Source organism: Buteo buteo, chromosome 13, assembly GCF_964188355.1.
Source record: "Buteo buteo chromosome 13, bButBut1.hap1.1, whole genome shotgun sequence".
Classification (NCBI taxonomy): Eukaryota; Metazoa; Chordata; class Aves; order Accipitriformes; family Accipitridae; genus Buteo; species Buteo buteo.
Genome location: NC_134183.1, coordinates 31055559 through 31075504, shown reverse-complemented (window position 1 = coordinate 31075504; position 19946 = coordinate 31055559). Strand labels below are relative to the sequence as shown.

The following is a 19946-nucleotide window of genomic DNA, read 5'->3' as shown; positions in this document are numbered from 1 at the left end:
ATGGATCACTCCTCTCCCAGTCCCCTAGTGCATGGCTCTCAGAACTCTTCCCTCTGCAGCTCACTAGGAAGGGTTCTGCAGACACCCAGCAGGCTATGGATTTCACTTTGACAACTGCCACACTGAAAGAAAGAAAATCATACTGAGTATGAAAGCAAGCCTAAAAATATTGTGCTGCCTTAGATTCCAGCAGCTTTCTTGGCTTCTCTGGTTGCTTTGGTTCATAATCTTCAGCAGCTTTTTGGTATGGGCATTTTAACAAAAGTGTTTATTTTTACTGTGTTGTTTTTAGTGAAGCAGGGCTAATCCATGATCATCCTTAATTACGGCAATCTCCTCTCAGGCTTCACTGACACGTTTTTTCCTCATCTTCCACAATCAGATGAAATTTAAACTGCCAAAACCAATCTTTCTTCCAGCCAATCTGACCATGTCAACACTTGCTCCTATCCCTTTCTTACCTTCCCTTGAATGCCCATAATCAATTTAAATATCTCATTACGTCTTACTGTATTTCTCCTTGATCTTTCTGGTCCCTAGCTGTAGGGTGAAACTCTCACTCACCAGGACCTTGGGAGTGGTTCTGTAAAGCTCAGCTATCTCCCACACTATCCCAGTTGTTCATTATACATGCCTTTCCCTTTTACTCTGCCCCTCTCTGCCTCACCTTCTTCACTGTTCCATGTATTCCTGTCTGTTTGGGTTCCTTTTAAAAAATTACTAGCAACATTTTAATTAAAATAAAACTCAGTCATTTATATTTTCTGAGCTTAAGAACAGATCCAAACTCAGGATGTGTGGCTTACCCATGTGTCTGCTGTTGGGCTGCAGATCTCAGAAGTCAGGAAAGGTTATGCAAGTCTTTTCTCTTCCCCAGTTAAATGAACAGTGGACCTTATTTATTTCCAAGACAAGTGCCAATGAGGGGACAATTTTTACACATATCAGAAATTCAGAGAGGTTCTTCATATTACCTTCTTATTTCTGCTAAAAGTAGCAAAGGTGAGAGGCCTTCAAATAGCGGAGAAAAGCAGCCATCAGAAGCTGCCTTACTCTTCATTTGCCTTTATTTCCACTCAGATCTGTGAATTCAGTTACAGGCTTTGCAAATACAGTCATTTTGACTGCTGTGAGCTGTCTGGCCATGTCTGTGTATGTGTGCTCCATTGGAATGGGAACTGTGTACCTCTAAGTTCCTGGTGCACATGGAATAGTTGGGTGCAGTATGCTCTGGGCTTAAGATTAGAGGTGATTATGAAGAGCAAGAAGTTATACATTTAAAAATATGTGCATTCAAAGCACTGGCTGGATTAAAAATTATATTTTGCTTGTTGCAAAAGTTTAATGAGTTCTAATCACTTCTGTTCAAAACCAAATATGTTACCTCCAAATCAGAGTGGCTTACAACTCTCTCCAGTTGTTAAATGCTCTCAGGATGAGAATTATAGATGGCACACAAAACATCTGAAGCCCTGGCCAACAAGAAATGTATCCTAAATGGCTGGTTTCCACTTCGTTCAAACTATGACCCATTAAAATGCAGACAGATTAGAGATAGGATTCAGGTCTGTGTCCATGCAGTTCTGTAGAGTAACCCAAATAAATATCCAACAAATTGGTTTGGATGCCTGTGTAAACAAAAGGTCTATAAACAACTGCAATAAACCCCAGCAAAAGAGTCTGCATTTTGCTTGGCAGAATGTTTTCTTTATGCACTTAGATTAACAAACCATGATCTCATCATTAGTCAACAAGATACTAGAGAGACCATCAAAGCAAACTACAGGAGAGTCGAGATTGATTCATGCCAAACAAATGTTTGTAGCTAACAGCTGTATTACCACTGATTCTAATTTACTCAGCAGGATTCTCCCTTTATTTCCGAAGTGAGCTGAATGTCACAATGCACGATGTAGACAGAATGTCTACCTACTACACAAGCAATGAGTTGTGTCAGCTCTCCTGGATCACACAATCTCTTGCTGGTTTGGGGTATCATGAAGAATTACATCCTGGCATTTTCTGCTTTAGCAACAAGAATGCTAAAGGTGATTTAACCTGTTCTGAGAAGCCTGTTAGCTCACCATGCTACACACGTATCTTGTTCAATATAAGGAGGATTTAGGGAGGCTACATTACCCTTCATTCCTGCTTCTGCTGAATCTTTTTGATCATATCTTGGACAGCTTGTGCCTCCTGAATGAAAAGTAGTTGCTTCCCTTTTCCTTCCTTGGTGCTTTTGGTAGAATTTAGGGAGCCATCTTTGGACAACTGTTGTGCCTCTTTGCCTATAGAACATACACGTCAAAAGGATTCGCCTTCTTAAAAATGAAACAAATAGGGTGGTATATCAGCCCTGTCAGAGTTAATGAGTTTAGTCACGGACTTCCATGGGGCCAGGATTTAACCCAAGGAACAAATGAGACATTTGTAGCTTAGGATTCTGTCCAGGAATTTCTGTTTGGAATTGCCTTTTTACTTGTGCTGCACTATTCACTATGCTCTTTTCAGGGCTGCTTCTCACACAGGGCATTGCACAGTCAAATAAAGCTGCTCTTCATGTCAATATTTCAAAATTCACTTGTCTTTGCTGGAGACACACCCTGAACATGCCATGCAGCCCTAAAATGTTTCTCAGAAAGATTTTGCGTACAATCTGGAATTTAAAAAAAAAAAAAAGAGACAGACTAAGTAAGCAACAGCATGGGTTTGAAGATTTTGCCCTAACACTAACATCCAGTGCCTCAATAGCTGGAGGGAAAACTGCAGTTCCAGAAAACATAGAAAATTTCTGTCTGATCATATCATCTCCCCAAAACTTAATCTCTTGTAACTTAAAACACTTACTGTTCTTCAGATATTCTCTCAATATACCAAGAAAGGTATGATAGCGAAGATGGGCAGCTCAGTTACTTAAAATGCTGAAGTAACTGAACATGTCCGTCTCTGTCAATTTTTGTACCGTTCATGGAATCTTTTAATCTGCATAGCTTCCTGTGGAGTCTTACCTTCACAGTCTTGTCTACTGCAGTGTGCAAGAAAATTACCTGCTGTTCAGCTAGACTGCTGTTCCCCTACATTCAGGTGTTCCCTAATGACTAAATGTGTATCTGCGATCAAAGGGAGGTTCAGAGCAGAGGAGAAGCCAGATATTCTGACAGAGCTGTAGAGCAAGTATCACAAAACTTGGAGGTTTGCTTTTGACTCGTGAGACTTCCAGTGCTTCAACAGTAAGAGGCAAACCCACCTGTACCATTTAGAAACATTGATTTCTATCTGAAAACAGAAACTTAAGAGAACATGAATGGCAACAGACTTAATTTCTGCGCAAAGTATTTAAAATGTGACTGCATAAGCCTCCTCTTGAAAGAGACATTAAAGTTCCAAACACAGAAGGCATAAATAAGCAACAATCGAATGTTTTATATCATGATACACTCTCAATGCCCAACATCATACAGTTCACAGTCCAGAAACAGAGCCTGCCAGGACTATTCTTCAAACAGCTATTTTGCACAGGGGTGCCGCAAAGTGCTTCTTTAATATTTTTTGTTGTTGTTCTGAATAACAAATTGTTTTCTCTGAGATGGGCCAAATTACATCTGCCTCGCCCTCCATGCAGTTTACAACATTATGATACTTCACAAGGTATCCAGGAATACTCCTGGTATCAATCTTGAAGCCTATTCAAAACAATGATGGGGAGTCAGGGCTTTCTCTGCCAACATTCCTGCTGAATAATCATACAGCTCCATTATCTGTGGGGGAGTCCTCTCTTCCAGTGCTCCCCTGCAAGGCTGTACTGCCTGTTGGGAGCTCACAGACAGAGCTGAGAGACACCCCAGGAAGCATGTACTGAAAGACCATACAGGTTGCAACACTATCACTTATCCCTTTCATGCTGTCTTTCTCCAAAAAGAGAGGGTCAGTCACAAAAGGCTGCCTTTGTCACTGAATAATCACAGCGCTGGTGCCTGCCCTAAGACTCTTCTCAACCTTTAAGCACATAGGGCACAATAGGAGCACAGGGAACAAAAATGCTGAGCAGCATGAGCCCTACCATCCTGATGTCTACACTGACTTCTAAAGGGAAGGACACAGTGAAGCTGTCTAAGTTAATACTTGGAAACTTGACAAAAACCTCCCTGTATTAACAATACTCCGGGCCATACTTTTCCAAATTAACACCATTGTCTCCAAGCCCTTTGGGTTTTAATATTTGCCATATACATAATATTTGGACTTGCATTATTTGCCAATCATTTGTTTGCATAGAATCCTTTCAAAATCTATACTTAAGTGGACAAAAGAGTTTTGACATTAAAGTGGCAGAATGGAAGGCAGAGAGATGGTGGGCTGGACACATTGCTCTGGCTTCCTTGGTCTGTTCTGCTCTTTGTGAATTTCTGAGGGGAAATAGGTGGTGGTTGTTCTTTGAGAGAGGAAGGTTCAAGGCAGTGAGAGTGTGAATGGCATTGGCTGGCACTAGCTATAAACACAGCACTCTCACTGGTTTCCAGTGTACGTTTTCAGCACAGTTTGAGAGATTTGGAATTTCCAGATGATGTGCTCAATGTATGGGGGGGTGGGGGGGAGGGCAGAAAGGGTCCTTCTTTTTCATGTTCATGTCTGGCTGTCAGTCAAACACAGCAATAAAATCAGCTCCAATTAAGGGTATATGCAAGGAATTTCATGATAATGTCAACACTCCATTCCATCAATACAGGGGTAAAGAAAAGAAGCCAATTTATTTTTTTTTTAAAGAAATACTCACTCGACTGTGGTATCACCAGATAAACAGTTAATCACAAAGGTACATGAAGTGGTTGACAATTCCTTCATTATCCTGTGGGGTTTTTGCTTTGTTTTTGCTGTGGGGGGCCCTGGTTTCTGTTTCATTTGCTTTCTGATTACTCCAGTGCTGACTTACTTAACTTTCTCCAGCAGACTGCCTTCAGTTCTCTAAGATGTTCAGCTTCTCATCCATTAACCCCTTCCTGCAGTGAATCTCACTCACATGACCTTAGAAATAGAAAACAGCTAGAGAGACCAGAGTACTACGTGGAAAAAAAAGTCCAGCTCTGGACTCACTCCCATCTCACTTCACATCTAATTTTCTGTGTGACCTTAAAACATGTCCCAGTTAAAAGAAAGCACTTAGCAAGCTTCTCAGTATTCAATAGATACTTTTAATCCTGTGTTTTACCATGTAGGGGCCTAAACCTACCTGTGATTACTTCCTTAGCTGCAAAATGGGCGTAGTTACACTGCAACAGTATAGAATCTGATCTATTTTGGATTCATTGATCCAGGGAGGGGAGAATTTCCCGGGAGCACAGCTGCTTCTCCAACTGTACTGACATGGAAACGCATCAAACAATTAGTCAGATTGCTACTTTATTTAATCTACCCTCATGTTCCTTGGTGAGATCTGCAGTTTGTGGCTGCTCTAGCCACAGGCCTGCATTCTGCTCCAGCTGACCCCACAGTCTACAAAGACATTTTTGAGGTGCTTTTAATGTCATATTAAGATTATCTGGTGCAGCTGAGGGTCAGTTCTGGGATGCTGCTTTTGTAACTTCTTGTCCTACTTGGTATTCTGCTATGTGCTCTTAATCCTGCAGAAAAGGCTGATGATTTCCTCAGAATTTGACATATTCTGGATCATGATTTCATGGTCAAATTACTTAAACCTTTGGGCACTGAAAACTGTATTTTGAGGAGAATAAACGCCCTCGTACAAATATCTTGGATAGCAGTTTAGTAACTAAGTAGTAAGAATGAAATAAATTCTAAAAGCAGTGATCATCTGGGGTAACTAACACCTAGAGTATATAAATAAGTACAATAGCAGTTATTACTAATGAATAGTAATAAGTTTAATACATGCTTAATACATACTCAGATATCAGATCTATTTTTTTTCCACTAAAATTATATAACTAAAGCTCTTAATAATAGTATCTAAAGCCTTGTGAACATCCCACTACTTTGGATGGAAGTAATTCTAGTTACACCAATTTCAGATTTTTAATTCAGCCGTCCTAAAGCACCCTAAAAGAAAGCCCCAAGCCATTTTAGCATAGATACAAAGGGATGAAGGGTACGAACACTTTCTGCTGTGCCTCATGCCCCCTCAATTTCTAGAAAAAACCTGGAAAGCTGTCCACTGCTGATGAGAATCTGTTTGGATTGAACAACCTGCTGGATTATTTAAAGCTCTGTTCCAATGATAGCCAACATTGGCTGTTAAAGTGAACTGTATGACTACATTCCCTGTAAAATGTGTCTCCATTTCCTTTCAGGTTGGGAAGCTGATCCAAGAAGCAGCTGGAAGGAGTAATTTGAAGAGAGTTACACTGGAGCTGGGTGGGAAAAGCCCAAACATTATTTTTGCAGATGCTGATTGTAAGTCAGCACTTCCGTATTTTTCTTAAAAACATGTTTGTGTGGTGTCTTTTTTTTTTTTTCTTTTTCATTTTAGGGCATATGTTTCATACAAAGTGAAATGGACCAGTATAGTTGTATCTACTTGCACTTTTTAATCTTACAGAAGCAGCCTAAGATGTGATATTTTTTATAAAAAGAACATTTGAACCCACAGATTCACAGACAACAGAAAAAAGTTAAAGAAAACAGAAAAAAGTTATAACCAAGCATGTAGAAATGGTGTTACTCACAGTCATGGTCCCATACACATTTGTCATCCTAAACTATGCAGCAAGGTGGTTTAGTGCTTTAAACCTGGAAATTCTGTGATTTTTTTTGCTTCACGGCAATTATAAAAAGGCAGGGCTTTAATTTACACTGAGTTGCTATTCTAGTCAGTGCAGTATTCCTTTGTTAGGTTGTTTTGATAGTAGCTATAAATGGAGATTATTCCATTTTTAAAATTTTTACAATTGAAGAATTGTGTATTGAAATATCCTCATTGCCACTGTCAGCAGGGAGCTGAAGATTTTGGCAGCTGGATGATGTTATGCAGCTGAGATTTTTGGCACCTGAGAAGGTACAGGACAGGATAGCCATTTAGGATAGCAAAAAAACCACAAACTGGAAGCTTCTGCTTAAATGATCAGCAATGAAATAGTTAAAAATGTTGATATCTCAATTGTCAGCAGGAGATTATGAACTTAACACCCCATTAAGATGAATGGGACAGTTCACACCTTGCGTTGAGCTATTGTTTCAGGCTATGTGCAGGCACACTGTACTGAATGCATTTTCGGAGAACTTTGTAACCCAAATAAATAGACATATAAGGAATTGGTCTTTGAATTTAAAAGGGGAAAGTGAACAGAAGAATGATTCTGAATAGCATGAATTACAAGAGCTGATTACAATCCTATATGGGTTTTCAAAACCTACCAACGTCTGAAAGACTAGGTAAAACTTAAGAACTTTCAGCAGCTTTTCTACAGAGAAATGTTTTACCAAGTTGGGGGGTCTAAATTACAGCCACGGTCATCCTGGCAAGCTAAAAAGGCTCCTGTCAACTGGAGCGAGGTGCAGATGTTACAGCCTTCTACCCCAGTTACTTATCTCCATCTCCCACCAGAAATCACCACATCTCAGATGTTCCTAACCTACTAACTCTAACTCAGACTGGATCACCTGAACACTTCTAGTAGAAATAGTATATGCTGGGGGCAGGTCTGTGTTAGAGCCTTCCACAGGGAAGGGCAAACGCTCCTAGCTGCCACACAGAGCTGTAGTTTATCTGTGACTTGCTATATTTGCCAAATAAGGTTGAGGATGTGGGGAGAAGGTGCAGGCAACAGAGGAGTTAACAGGGCACAGAGGAGAGCAGAGTCTTCTTCAGGACTGTCTGTTCCACAGTATATCATACTAAAGCTCTCCGGTCTTCCCATAATTACGACCACCAGTAATTGAACCTGAGATTCAGACTTCAAAGCTCTGATTATTTAAGAACAGCAGACAATTTGCTCACCATTCCAAATGAGCTGTTTGTTCTGTTTGAGGAACACTGTGTGCCAAAAGTTAGCAGAAAGCATGACAAAGCTGACAAAGTTTAGTGCACCAAAAAAACCGAGGAGAATGGTTAGAGCCCCCCTTATGGTGAAAAACTGTGTTGAGAATAGAGGAAGAAACATCAGTTAATCAGTTCTCTCCACTAGTGTTTTCCATGAGTTCCATCTCCGTGGAACTGCCTGGGAAAATTTGAATGTGGTCCAAGGAACGTTCTATATAATATTTTTTTCAAGACCATGCTGAGGGCAGAGTAAGACATTTCTGTTAGATGGAGTTGTCCAGGATGTGCTGAAAGTAAAGCACTGTTGCTTTTTTTATTCCATAAAAGATCATACTTTAAGCAATGCTCTAAAGTGCTACAGCTAATAACAGAGGTACTACAGTGCTGTAGGGCATCACTGTTTAAGGATGAATTCAATATTCTTGTCTAGTCAGCTATTACACCCATGGGAGTATTTAGCTCTGAATGTCTAAATATGGCTGGATCCTCTCTCCTGCTTGGGTAGTAGATGTGTTAGTTGTACCTCCAAGGAGGTTAGACTAAAAATCAAGGGTTGCTTGTTCTATAATTGACCTATATTTTTAAAGCCTTACCCAGTCATCTGTATAGGCCAAGAAGATGTTTCTGTCTTGCAGAAAAATAATCTGGCTTTTTGGGAAGGATAGGTCTTGCCATTCTCAAAGTCAAATTCTCTCAAGTACTTGGTTGGCTGTAATTCTCACACACGCAGTATTAAACCAAGTGCAAACTTGGGATCACAGACAAATTTTCCCCTCCTCTACTGACCCCAGTCAGACAGACTTCTGTAATGTGGGGCACAATCTGCAATATTTTGTGGCTTGTGTCACAAGATGGCATGTGGAATGTATTACCTATGGACCCTTCTTTAGCTAGACAATGCCTGAAGTCCCAAGTGGTCCCTTGCAATCTAGTCTTTCTGAAACAGTTGTAATGCTCCTAATATCCCTCCAGTATAGCTGTGTCCAATGTGGAATAAATAGGGAAAAAAAAAACCTTAGACATGTTTAAAAACTCTGTATTTTCACAGGAATTATGACACAAAATGAAACAAATTATCTTCATTTATGACCTGGCACAACAATAGTATGTTTTGATTTGGTCACTGGTTTGGTTTTTTTTAACCAAATCCTACTTCTGCTTTGAAGTTTGGGGAATATGGCACTATGTAATACACATGACACTGGTAGCATAGCAGATGCGTCTATGATGTTTCAGAGCAACATATGCTGTCTTGGTTTTTTAGTGGACTATGCTGTGGAACAAGCTCACCAAGGGGTCTTCTTCAATCAAGGTCAATGCTGCACTGCAGGCTCACGGATTTATGTGGAAGAATCAATCTATGAAGAGTTTGTTAGAAGAAGTGTAGAACGTGCAAAGCGGAGAGTTGTGGGGAGTCCTTTTGACCCAACTACGGAACAAGGTCCACAGGTAAAGGAACAATGCTTCTGCTCTACAGCCCTGAAGGTGCCTGGAAGTGTTTAAACTCTAGCAAGACAGAGGTCAGTCAGTGCATACTCACTCACAGTTCAGGGTAGCTGACATGATAAACGTTTTAAAGATTAAAATTCTAAAGGAGTAGATAATCCGTGCAGCTCAGAGGTGTTTCTTGTTAAGTAAAAACTCTCATCTTAAATATCAATACGTTTGCCTCCCAGCTTTAACTGCAATATTCTGATCTTCAGCCCCAAAGATACGGCTGTAAACTGTGAGAAGCTCTCAAAAGTTGCTGTGGGCACTTAATTTCAAGAATTGTCTATGACCATAACTGTGCTTGTAGACCACTAGGCAGTCAAGAATTCTAAGCAAAAGATGGGCAGAATTAGAAACAAGTCTTTAGAAAATGTTCCTGCCACTAATAACCAGCTGGGCTTATACCATTTTCAGGAAGTTAACCTGGGACAAAAAATAATAATCTGCTTTGTACTTATAAACCAGATGATTGCTTAGCAAGAATGTGGGTTGAGCCACATACATAAGACGACACATCCTTAAGAAGACTGAGCCCTAGGTTACAGTCAGCAGTTATGTGTAGATCTGTGGCATCTGCAGCTCAAAGAGTAGTGAACATAAGCATATAAGTCTACCCACTGGGACATGACTTGCCTAAAAAAACAATTTTGACTTGATTGTCAAGTGCACGGTCTGCAAGCCAAATGGCTTCTTCTCTCTTTCAGATTGATAAAAAACAATACAACAAGATCTTGGAACTGATTCAAAGCGGCATTACTGAAGGAGCAAAACTTGAATGTGGGGGTAAAGGACTAGGAAGAAAGGGCTTCTTCATTGAACCTACAGTGTTTTCCAATGTAACAGATGACATGCGGATTGCCAAGGAGGAGGTATTCACACACACGGACAGGATCATTTTAGAATGTCCTAAAGATGGGGGGGGGGGGGGGGGGTGTGTCTTTTGTTTACTTCCTGAGACAAAAGCTTTAAAGTGAGAATTACCACTATATTAAAAAAAAAAAAAAGGTAAAATCTTTTCAGAACTCCGTATGCACACAGCAACTGATGACATCAGTTGAGTAAAGAAGATCAATTTTTGTCATAGGCTGTAAGTCTCAGACCTCAAAGAAGAGTTCTGTGGTTTAACCCCAGCCAGCAACTAAGCACCATGGAGCTACTCACTCACATCCCCCCACCCCAGTGGGATGGGGGAGACAATCAGGAAAAAAAAGTAAAACTTGTGGATTGAGATAAAGACAGTTTAATGAGACAGAAAAGGAAGGGAAAATACTACTACTACGAGAATATACAAAACAAGTGATGCACAATACAATTGCTCACCACCCACTGACTGATGCCCAGCCAATCCCTGAGCCATAATGCCCACCCACCACTCCCTCCAGTTTAAATACTGGGCATGACATCACATGGTATGGAATCCCCCTTTGGCTCATTTGGGTCAGCTGTCCTGGCTGTGTCCTCTCCTAGTTTCTTATGCACTCCCAGCCTCCACTGGCAGGTCAGTATGAGAAGCTGAAAAGTCCTTGACTTATTATAAACACTGCGTAGCAACAACTAAAACTTCACTGTGTTATCAACATTATTCTCATACTAAATCCAAAACACAGCACTATACCAGCTACCAAGAAGAAAATTAACTTTATTCCAGCCGAAACCAGGACAAAGAGATAAGGGAAGAATGAATGAGTTCCACTGAGGCAACTGCTTTGGGAAATTAATGCAGTTTTACAGACAGCTATTACCACTGTTAAATGTTGCTGTGGGAATTTGTAAAGAGTACAACAGGAGAGAGAAGACAATTAAAAAAGCAGAATAAAACAGGAATAAATTGCCTCTGAGTGGGCTGGTTTATTAATTAATGATTAATCTTTGTTGCAGATTTTTGGGCCTGTTCAAGAAATACTGAGATTTAAAACCATGGATGAAGTTATAGAGAGAGCCAACAATTCTGATTTTGGGCTGGTAGCTGCTGTCTTTACAAATGACATAAACAAGGCCCTGACAGTCTCTTCAGCAATGCAGGCTGGGACAGTCTGGTAAGGCAGAAGTTATCACAATCCTGTTCTTGGAGATAAAGAATTTGACTCACTATCATTATGGCACCTCAGTTTTGCACACTTTGTCTGAAAAATGTTTATCATCTAGACCATCCTAGTGGTGAACCACTAACCAAGATACGGAACAGCTGTAGGGAGGTGTTATGACTCCGCTCACTGCAGGTGAATGCTATTGAAAACTGTAAAAGTGCCTTGCTTCCCATTAGCCACACTGCTGAATGGCATTACTGAAAACAAACAAAGCAAACAAAGCAGAGTATAAACGATCCTTTCTGTAGAGCAGAGGAATCCTGTGAGGTTTCTGCTAAAGGCAGAGAGAATCATGTACTTCCTACATCATTCAGGAGCTGAGGGGACACCTCTTCTCTCTAGTCCTTAGGAGTAGGTAATGCCACTTCTAGAGTTTAATAGCTTGCAATTTGGGATGTCAAGCCTGGGTAAACTAAAGATCCACAAGAAATCAGGAAGAAAAAGGACAAATTCAAATCTAATAGCTCTGTGTTATAACCTCTGGCACTGAGGTTTGTCAGCAGATTAACAGTTCATTACGGAAGCTGAGTCCAAGTGTTTGGTGCCCTCCTCCAGTCCTCACAGGCCAAATCCCATTCTCCTCCTAAGTAAGGAGCAGAATGTTGTTTTTGTGGCATAAATCCCTCATTTCTTTTCAACATAAGACAAGTTTGTTATTACTAAGAGGTATACAGTGTCCTTGGCTCCACAAGTTTCAGCTTCTCCCTCAGTTGTCCAAAGGTCTCTCTGACAGCCCAGTTGGACTTAATGCCTCTTCCTCTTACAGGATAAATTGCTACAATGCCTTAAATGCCCAAAGTCCTTTTGGAGGATTCAAAATGTCTGGCAATGGGAGAGAGATGTAAGTATTACACTGCTGTCTCCTAAACTGTTTTCAGCTCTACAAGTTAATAAACATTACTGGATCCTTCCATGCAAATTAAGATCAGGAAATATTCCCATCTGAGGATCAGCACATAATATAATATGCTGATAATCACTGCCAGTTCTAAATGCAATTGATTTACATGGTAAGACCATTTTATTTTCTTTTTCTTTTTTTTTTTTTTGACATAGCAGAATAAGTTACTGGAACTCCCTTCTTATTTTGAAAGGAACTGAAAAATTCTGAGTATTTTTCTGAACTTGTAACCCGTGTTTTCTGAGAGTTTTTCTTAGCTATATTAACCAGTACTTTTGCAGAAAGATTCTCTTTTTGGTACTGCTGTGTGCTTGTTGGCTGGGTTGGTGTACTTGTTTCAGAGTTGTTTTGCCTTATATTTTGTCTCTCTTGCTATTTTTTCCTTTCCTCACTTTTTCCTACATTTATTAACATAGGTGCATCTGAATTTTATTAAAATGTTATCTGTCTCTTCCAGATTTATAAACAATGTTAAATAAAATCAGGCCTAGAGAAGGATAGACAAATGTGTTTACATCCCTTTCAAAAAAACACCTTCCATTACAAAGCTTTCTGTCTTACTCCATTTAGAACTAAGTGGCAAATATTTTGAAATGGAGCTCCATGCTCAAATACTGTCCCATGTACCTAATTAAAAGTCTTACCAGTTTTTAATTCTCATTACAATCACAAGGAAGTTTAGCAATTGCATCAGCCCCAGATTGGTTACGCATACAAAGGATTCAATTAATTTCTGTGCAGGAGGCATGTATACCAGATACGTCTCACCTAAGCTTTCAAAATAGCTTATGGCTAATGGCAAACTCAGCAGTAAAACTGAAGTAAGGTCAAAGTCTTTAAAACTTTAAATATGTTGAAGTATACAACTATAAAATAAGCTCTATGTAGTCTGAAATATTTTCCCTCATTAGGGAGTACTTTGAATAACACATTCATACTATTCTCCACATTCATGAGTTATGAGGTGATCTCACACTGGCATAAATATGTCAGCTCATCTAACTCTTATCATTGTGAAAATATTCTAAAACTACTAAGCTCGATAGAGCACATGAGTAACTTGACACCCAAGAGTGACCCTGTTGACTTCAGGGAGGTTAACTGTGCAAGCAAAATATTCACATATTGATATCATAGTTTTTGAAAGGGGGGCGAAACAGGCAGCACCCCAGCTCCCATGGAAAAATCTATGGTAGTTGTACACTTGATTCCCATTTACAGCTTTGAAAATATTCATCATAATAAATATTTGGAATGCCAGTAATCTCTATCTCACAAAGACGCCTGAAAACCTACCTATGAGTAATTATTCTACTCCTTTCGGAACCTCTTTGATCAGATATCACCTTCTAACTCACCTCCTCCCCCCTGCATTAATATCTGCATATTTTTTATTAAAATGCCATGGTTTCTTAGATCCCTGTTTTTAAGGGATACATTTTACAGCATAAATAATGTTGAGTCAGGCAATTAAAGAAAGAAAAAAAAAAAGAGAAAGTGTGCATATGTGTGTCATTGCTAAGCTAACACTATGTTACAGCCAGATCATAATTGCGCTATTGTGCTGTCCGTGCTAGCACTGTATTATCTGGGACTTGTTTTGTTCCTGCATTTAAATTCACAGATTTTTATCACACATGGATAAAAAAATGAACACAAAGTTGAGATCTTCTATACTCATTTTACAATCCCACAAAATGTAGCAGGGTATGTGCATACCAGTAGAGAACCAGAACTCATGTGCACAATACAACTGATTTCTGTTTACTTTAAGGCTACTTACAATATTCTTGTATTCTTAAAGGAGTCTAAAAGGGGGATTTTTTTTACATTTACACTTCTTTAAAGCTTCTTATCCCTCCCTGAGTAGTGTAAAATTTAACTCCTGTCACTAGAAATCAGATGACTCATCCCAGATATCCACATGTGGCTGTTTAATATTAGAGTCCCCCCAAATTCTGGTCTCTGTCCAAATGTCTTCAAGGGAAGGAGGTGCCATTCTATTTCAGAGCTATCCTTTAATGTCATAGGAATTATTATTGTCTGGATAGCTCCGAGATACAGCAGTGCATAGTTGCATTCCCAAAAAGAAGTGCAGGCAGGAGAACGACTTGGAGTTATAATTATTTTCCTTATCTTTTTTCTCTCAGACTGAGGGAGGGAAGAGAGTATGTAATACTTCTTTATGAAGAGTGATTTGTTCCACTTCCCTCACACCTACACAACCAAGGGATAACATCATGCAAACTTGACCCGTGGGCTCCTTCCTTTTCACAGACACAATTCTTGTTCTCACCCTGCCCTACTTCCCTGTATTAGGCTGTGGGGACAAGTGAGACCATTAATTGAACACACACTGACTTGTCTGCTCTGAATATCTAGAATAACCCACCTTCCTATTCAGCTAGAGCAACTTTCTAACCTTTGAAAAATAGTTGCCTTAGAAGTCATCACAGTTGTCCACTTCCAAACTTTTGGCCAGAAAACAAACGTGTAAGGCCCTGAAGCCTTGAGCTGAAGAAACAGACAATAAATATAATTTTGTTTGCCAGCCCAAGATAAGAAACCAACTGGCAGTTGGAACATACATAAAGGCGCTGGATACTCTGTTGGCTAGGTTATCTATTGACTTGCAAACATGTGTCTAACAGGTGCCTGGAGCCAAGACGCAGCCCTACTGAATCAAGCAGAAACTTTCACACAGAGAGATTTACTAGCATTAGTTTTTGGGCTCCATGCAGCTCCCGGTGACAGCTTCCACTGAGCCAAAAGGGAAAGGTTCTGTGGTTCAGCTGAGTCTGATAAATAACTAAAGTTTTTGGTCATTCTTTGGAAGCAAATCTACCACTTCCTACTGAAAGCTGGGGGTGGGGTGGTCCAAATCAATGGGAACCTTGTACTTAGACTGTAGTAAATCTTAAAATGCCTACTGAATCATCAGGCTGAGTTAAATATCAACCACTGTATCACATGTAAGGCTTACCAAGCCAACAGGAACATCAGAAAGTTTTCAAAACTGCAGATGGAGTAAAATGGGCTGGTAAATACTAGTATTTCTGCCCAAATGAATTAACTTTCCAAGGAAGATTACAGGAGTTCCTCCCCGATGTTATATTTTGTGTAAAATTTACAGTGTAGAGGTAAATACAAAGTAGGCTATGCAACACCAGGAGCATACAGAGGGGCTTAATTGCTTTGAACAGCAGCCCCTCACTCCAGTCTGAAAGCAACACTTACTAGAAGGAGGTTCTGAGGAATGCCCCTGAAATATTCTTTATGGTGCAGCTGGCATTAAATTCTGCATAGGGAGATCCAGAGGGAAGGCAGTGTCAAATAGTAAACATGCTAACATGACATGCATGCCAGGACTTTTTAATATAAGGGAGCAGTATTGTGTGTGGTTTAAGGGTGGGGATAAGAATTTAACCAAGAAACAAACGTCTGTAAGATCTTGTGGAACAGAATCCTCGTCAGTTTGTATGGAAGAGATACTCTACTTCCAGATTTGGATCATACCTGTTTTGAGGTGGGAACATTGTTTGCTTTACATCATACACAGCATCCAGCAGACATATCAGAACTTAACTAATGACTTGAGGAGAACACACTTATCCATTACTCAAAATATGCACAGCAAAATGCAAATACCTATACTTCAGAGAAGACAAGCATAACTCCCAAGAAGCCATGCAATATCCACTCTAAACCTCAGCAGAGTTGCCTAAGAGATGAGCCAGGCTGGAGCTGACTACAACAAAATCTCCAGGGCATTCAGAAACACCCGCTTCTTAAGCAGAACATGTACCCCTCAGAGCTATGTGTCAGATGACTGGGACCTAGTAAGTGGCTAGCTTCTAGCAGTATAGAGGATCTTACATAAGATGCTGTGCCAGGACAAAAAGAGGTCTTCTATGTAAATCTAGTGGAAATCTGAGCAAGCAGAATGCTCAGTCACACTGAGCAAATGCTGATTTCTGCTGCTGGATATTTTGTCAGGGAAAAAAGATCAGTGGGTTAGGAGTCAAGTTCATCTTTATCCAGGGTTGTGAGTAGTGCATTTTCCATAGTACTCAGTTTTGACCTTCTCCTGAGTGCAAATATAAGCAGTAATTTCACTGGCCAGTGGTGTAGGTCTTGGTGTTTGGATATTTTCAAGATCTGGAAAGGACAGAGGGCATCAATTCACCCCCAGCAGTTCCATCAACAGACGGTGTTTCTGGGTTTAATGTCATTCTGTATCTCCTTATCAAATGCTGAAGCCATCCATTGTTCTTCTGACCTACACTGAAACTTTATGTTCAGGTTCTCTGAAAGGAAAACCTGTACAAAATCATAGTACAACAAAAACCTAAGCAGAGAATTTCAGGTATATCTTAACTTTATCAAGGAATCACTTTGCAGGTTTTTGCTTGATAAAGAATTATTAATGTCTGGTGTAAGCTGATGCTGCAATTTGTTTTTTAGGGGTGAATGTGGATTGAGAGAATATTCTGAAGTTAAAACTGTGACAATAAAGATCCCTCAGAAGAATTCTTAAAATGACAAAGGACCACGCTGTGCAGAAGAGCACATGATGCCACCCTCTCTATTCCTTATGGAGACCAGCACTCAGGAATAAAAAGTGATACACAATATATATTTAAGAAATTAAGTTGCAACATATATACTGGGCACATAACTGCATACATAATGCAAACCAACTCTGCATGTTTTCATAAAACTCTCCTGAGAATCATTACATCTTTATAAAACAAATCATAACAAGAGATAAAATTGCTACTGGGCATCATTTAATAATGGTTCTAGCTATAAAACTGTTAAATGCAAATGCATGCATACACACATTTATCTCTTGTTTAAATAAACAAAGGCTTACTGCTTTCAGGTTGCCTTCTCAAACCTGCCTTGTACTGACATTCTAGTTTCAATCAGGGCTTTACAAGCCAGCTTTTACCCAAAATGCTAGCAATGAACAACATAAACAAGTATCATTGATGCTCTTAAAAAATAAAAGACTCTGAACGGTAACGAGCCAAAAACTGGTATATTGGCAACTTTCCAATTAGCATGCTAACATAAAGAGGTCAAACTGGGGAGGGAATCAAACCATTATATGGCCAACAAAATCCAAATACTTATCAGTGAGATTTGGCTTTCATGACCCACAGCGATTTGGTTTTCAAAGCTTATTTTCATAATTACTTTATGTCTTGCTATAAGCAAAAATCCTCCCTCATTTACAGGAACTTAAAAGATTTTACCTGCCTGCCAAAAGAGCACGGCCAGACAGGGTGGGAGGGTGTTATAGCGAACAGGAACAGATCCCAAGGCTTCACAAAGTATTTCAGCTTTCACTGCTTGTCTAGTTTTGGTGGTGGTGTTACTGTTGTTGTTTTCACCTTTTTTCTTTTTTTTAAACAAGTATATGCACATGCAGACTCCATTTATTTGTATGCTATTAAACTGCCTGTGATTACACTGAGAATTATTAAGTATTTGTTACAGCAGGAAGAACCCAGCAAAAGGCCACCTGACAAGAAGTAAGCTTGACTTTTTCTTACTAAATGATGGCTTGCCATCCTCACCATGCTTGTGAGCCTCAGGTGAGCTTACTGGCTGGTACTAACTTTTCAATTATGTCTGTTCTTTTTTTGGCCCAGGACAAAAATATGAGCAAGTTCTTTTAGAAGTGAGGTGTTTAAAACCTGTCACGTTATTACCTGCTGCTTACAGAATCTCTTCCAACTTCTAACTAACAAACTAAACACCATCTCTTTCTTCTTTCCAGCTGCAGAGCTCATCAATTCCCCAGACTTTTTTAAAAGCGGCTTCATTTTATGTTTTAACTTAGAATTAAGAAAATTTATTTTAAAAGTACAGTAAATCATCTACACTGTGTAGCTACATTATCTGGGGTGTAAGGACAGAATTATGGCCTCAGGTGTAACAGTTTTCCTAGCTGCAGAGTCTATACTATGAACTGTTGAAAACTCCAGACCTGATCAGCAAATCATTTCTGCACGTTCTTAACTTCCTTTACTCTCTGAGGAATTCCTCTTAGATTTGAAGTTGTGTGTGTCCTTAAACATACTGCTGGATCAGGACAAGAGTATCCAGCACTTTGTAGTGTGGTGACCCTCAATATTTTCTATTTCTAACTCATGTTAAACTGTGTATGTGGTTTTTAAAGCAATATGTATACACGATGTTATTCAGAAATGACAGTACATTCACAGGCATGGAGATGAATCAACTTACTTATTCCTGAGTTGTTAAATGCAAATGCCATATACTTCTACTGTAGTGTATGTCAGAGTGAAGAAAAACAAAATACAGCAAATAAGAGATTAGTTATCTTTTAAACTGCAATATAAAATGTGAAAAAGGAGATTTTACTTCTTTTCTCCTATTTACTTAAAAAAGAAACTTCCTGTGCTAACAGCATTTACACCGTGTACTCTTTTGTATTCTTTTTGTGTATTTTGTATGTCTGTGCTTTATTCCCAGTACATTCAGGTAAATAATACAGAGTTGCCATTTTTTTCAACCCTGTCACTGCAGCTTCATTTGATGTACATGGATTTGTGAAATCCTTTTTTAAATGTACCATCTGCATGGATCCAACAAAACATTTTTCCAGTCCCTGCGGCTTTTTGTTACAGTTTTTAATCATGTATATAGTTATATGTTATTAAAAAAGTAAAAGGATATTTTCTATGAAGTTTTTTCCATTAAAAAGGTTTAGAGAAAGACTTTGACTGTGAGACTCCTTTATTGTTGACAGAGCTATAAAAATATTTTTAAAAATATTTTCTTAGCAAAAGATCTGCTCTCACAGTAGCTTTATTTTCATTTGCAAAAGTGAATGAAGTAAAAGGCCAATTACATTTTCTGGAATATTATTGCAGCTGTATGAAAACCACTTGTGAATTGCAGATCTAGGTCATAGCCAAAGTTCATCCTCACCCTCATGGTCATAAAGTTTAGCTATTGGGGAAGGTCTGAAATCAGCAGAACCAGTGGGGCACCCTTGCAAACTGCTGCATCACAGCTTGAGTTTTGGATAATTTTTTAAAAAATCATGATGCCTTTTCTTTCTCTAGTAGATGAGTCACAGAGATGATTAAATTAATACCCAGATCTTTTATGGAGTGATATTCTACTTGACTTTAACTTCAAAATGTTAAAATGGGGAAAAGGACTGACTGAATGTTATTAGACAGCCAGAAAAATTCACATGGCTAGGTACCATACAACTCTCCCTCAAGCAATCCCTTTATTCCAGGGTTACTTTCATTGCCAGGAACAGCATTCCTCTTTTGAAATGGTGCCTATTTAGATAAAGTAATTACTCAGTTAATAAAGCAAAGCTACTTCATTGTATGGCAAGCAATGGTTATACCTCAGTGTCACAGAATAATACTGTTGGTTTAATCAACACTCTACAGGCAATCACAACAGATAAAGTAACTTG

The 19946-nt window shown here is 39.3% G+C and overlaps 1 protein-coding gene and 1 long non-coding RNA gene across 3 annotated transcripts in view; one reads left to right on the top strand and one right to left on the bottom strand.

Annotated features, from left to right (window-relative positions):
• ALDH1A2 (aldehyde dehydrogenase 1 family member A2) overlaps positions 1-19224 on the top strand; it is a 58430-nt gene extending 39206 nt beyond the window's left edge. For both annotated transcript variants that reach the window (XM_075045379.1, XM_075045378.1), the window contains exons 8-13: positions 6306-6408; positions 9258-9442; positions 10189-10353; positions 11363-11520; positions 12338-12412; positions 16937-19224. In XM_075045379.1, the coding sequence (XP_074901480.1) occupies positions 6306-6408; positions 9258-9442; positions 10189-10353; positions 11363-11520; positions 12338-12412; positions 16937-17009 (759 nt within the window). In that variant the 3' untranslated portion in view covers positions 17010-19224. The remainder of the gene's footprint in view (positions 1-6305; positions 6409-9257; positions 9443-10188; positions 10354-11362; positions 11521-12337; positions 12413-16936) is intronic.
• Positions 1-19946, bottom strand: part of LOC142039125 (uncharacterized) — a 133811-nt gene that overhangs the window by 37999 nt on the left and 75866 nt on the right. The window lies entirely within an intron of this gene.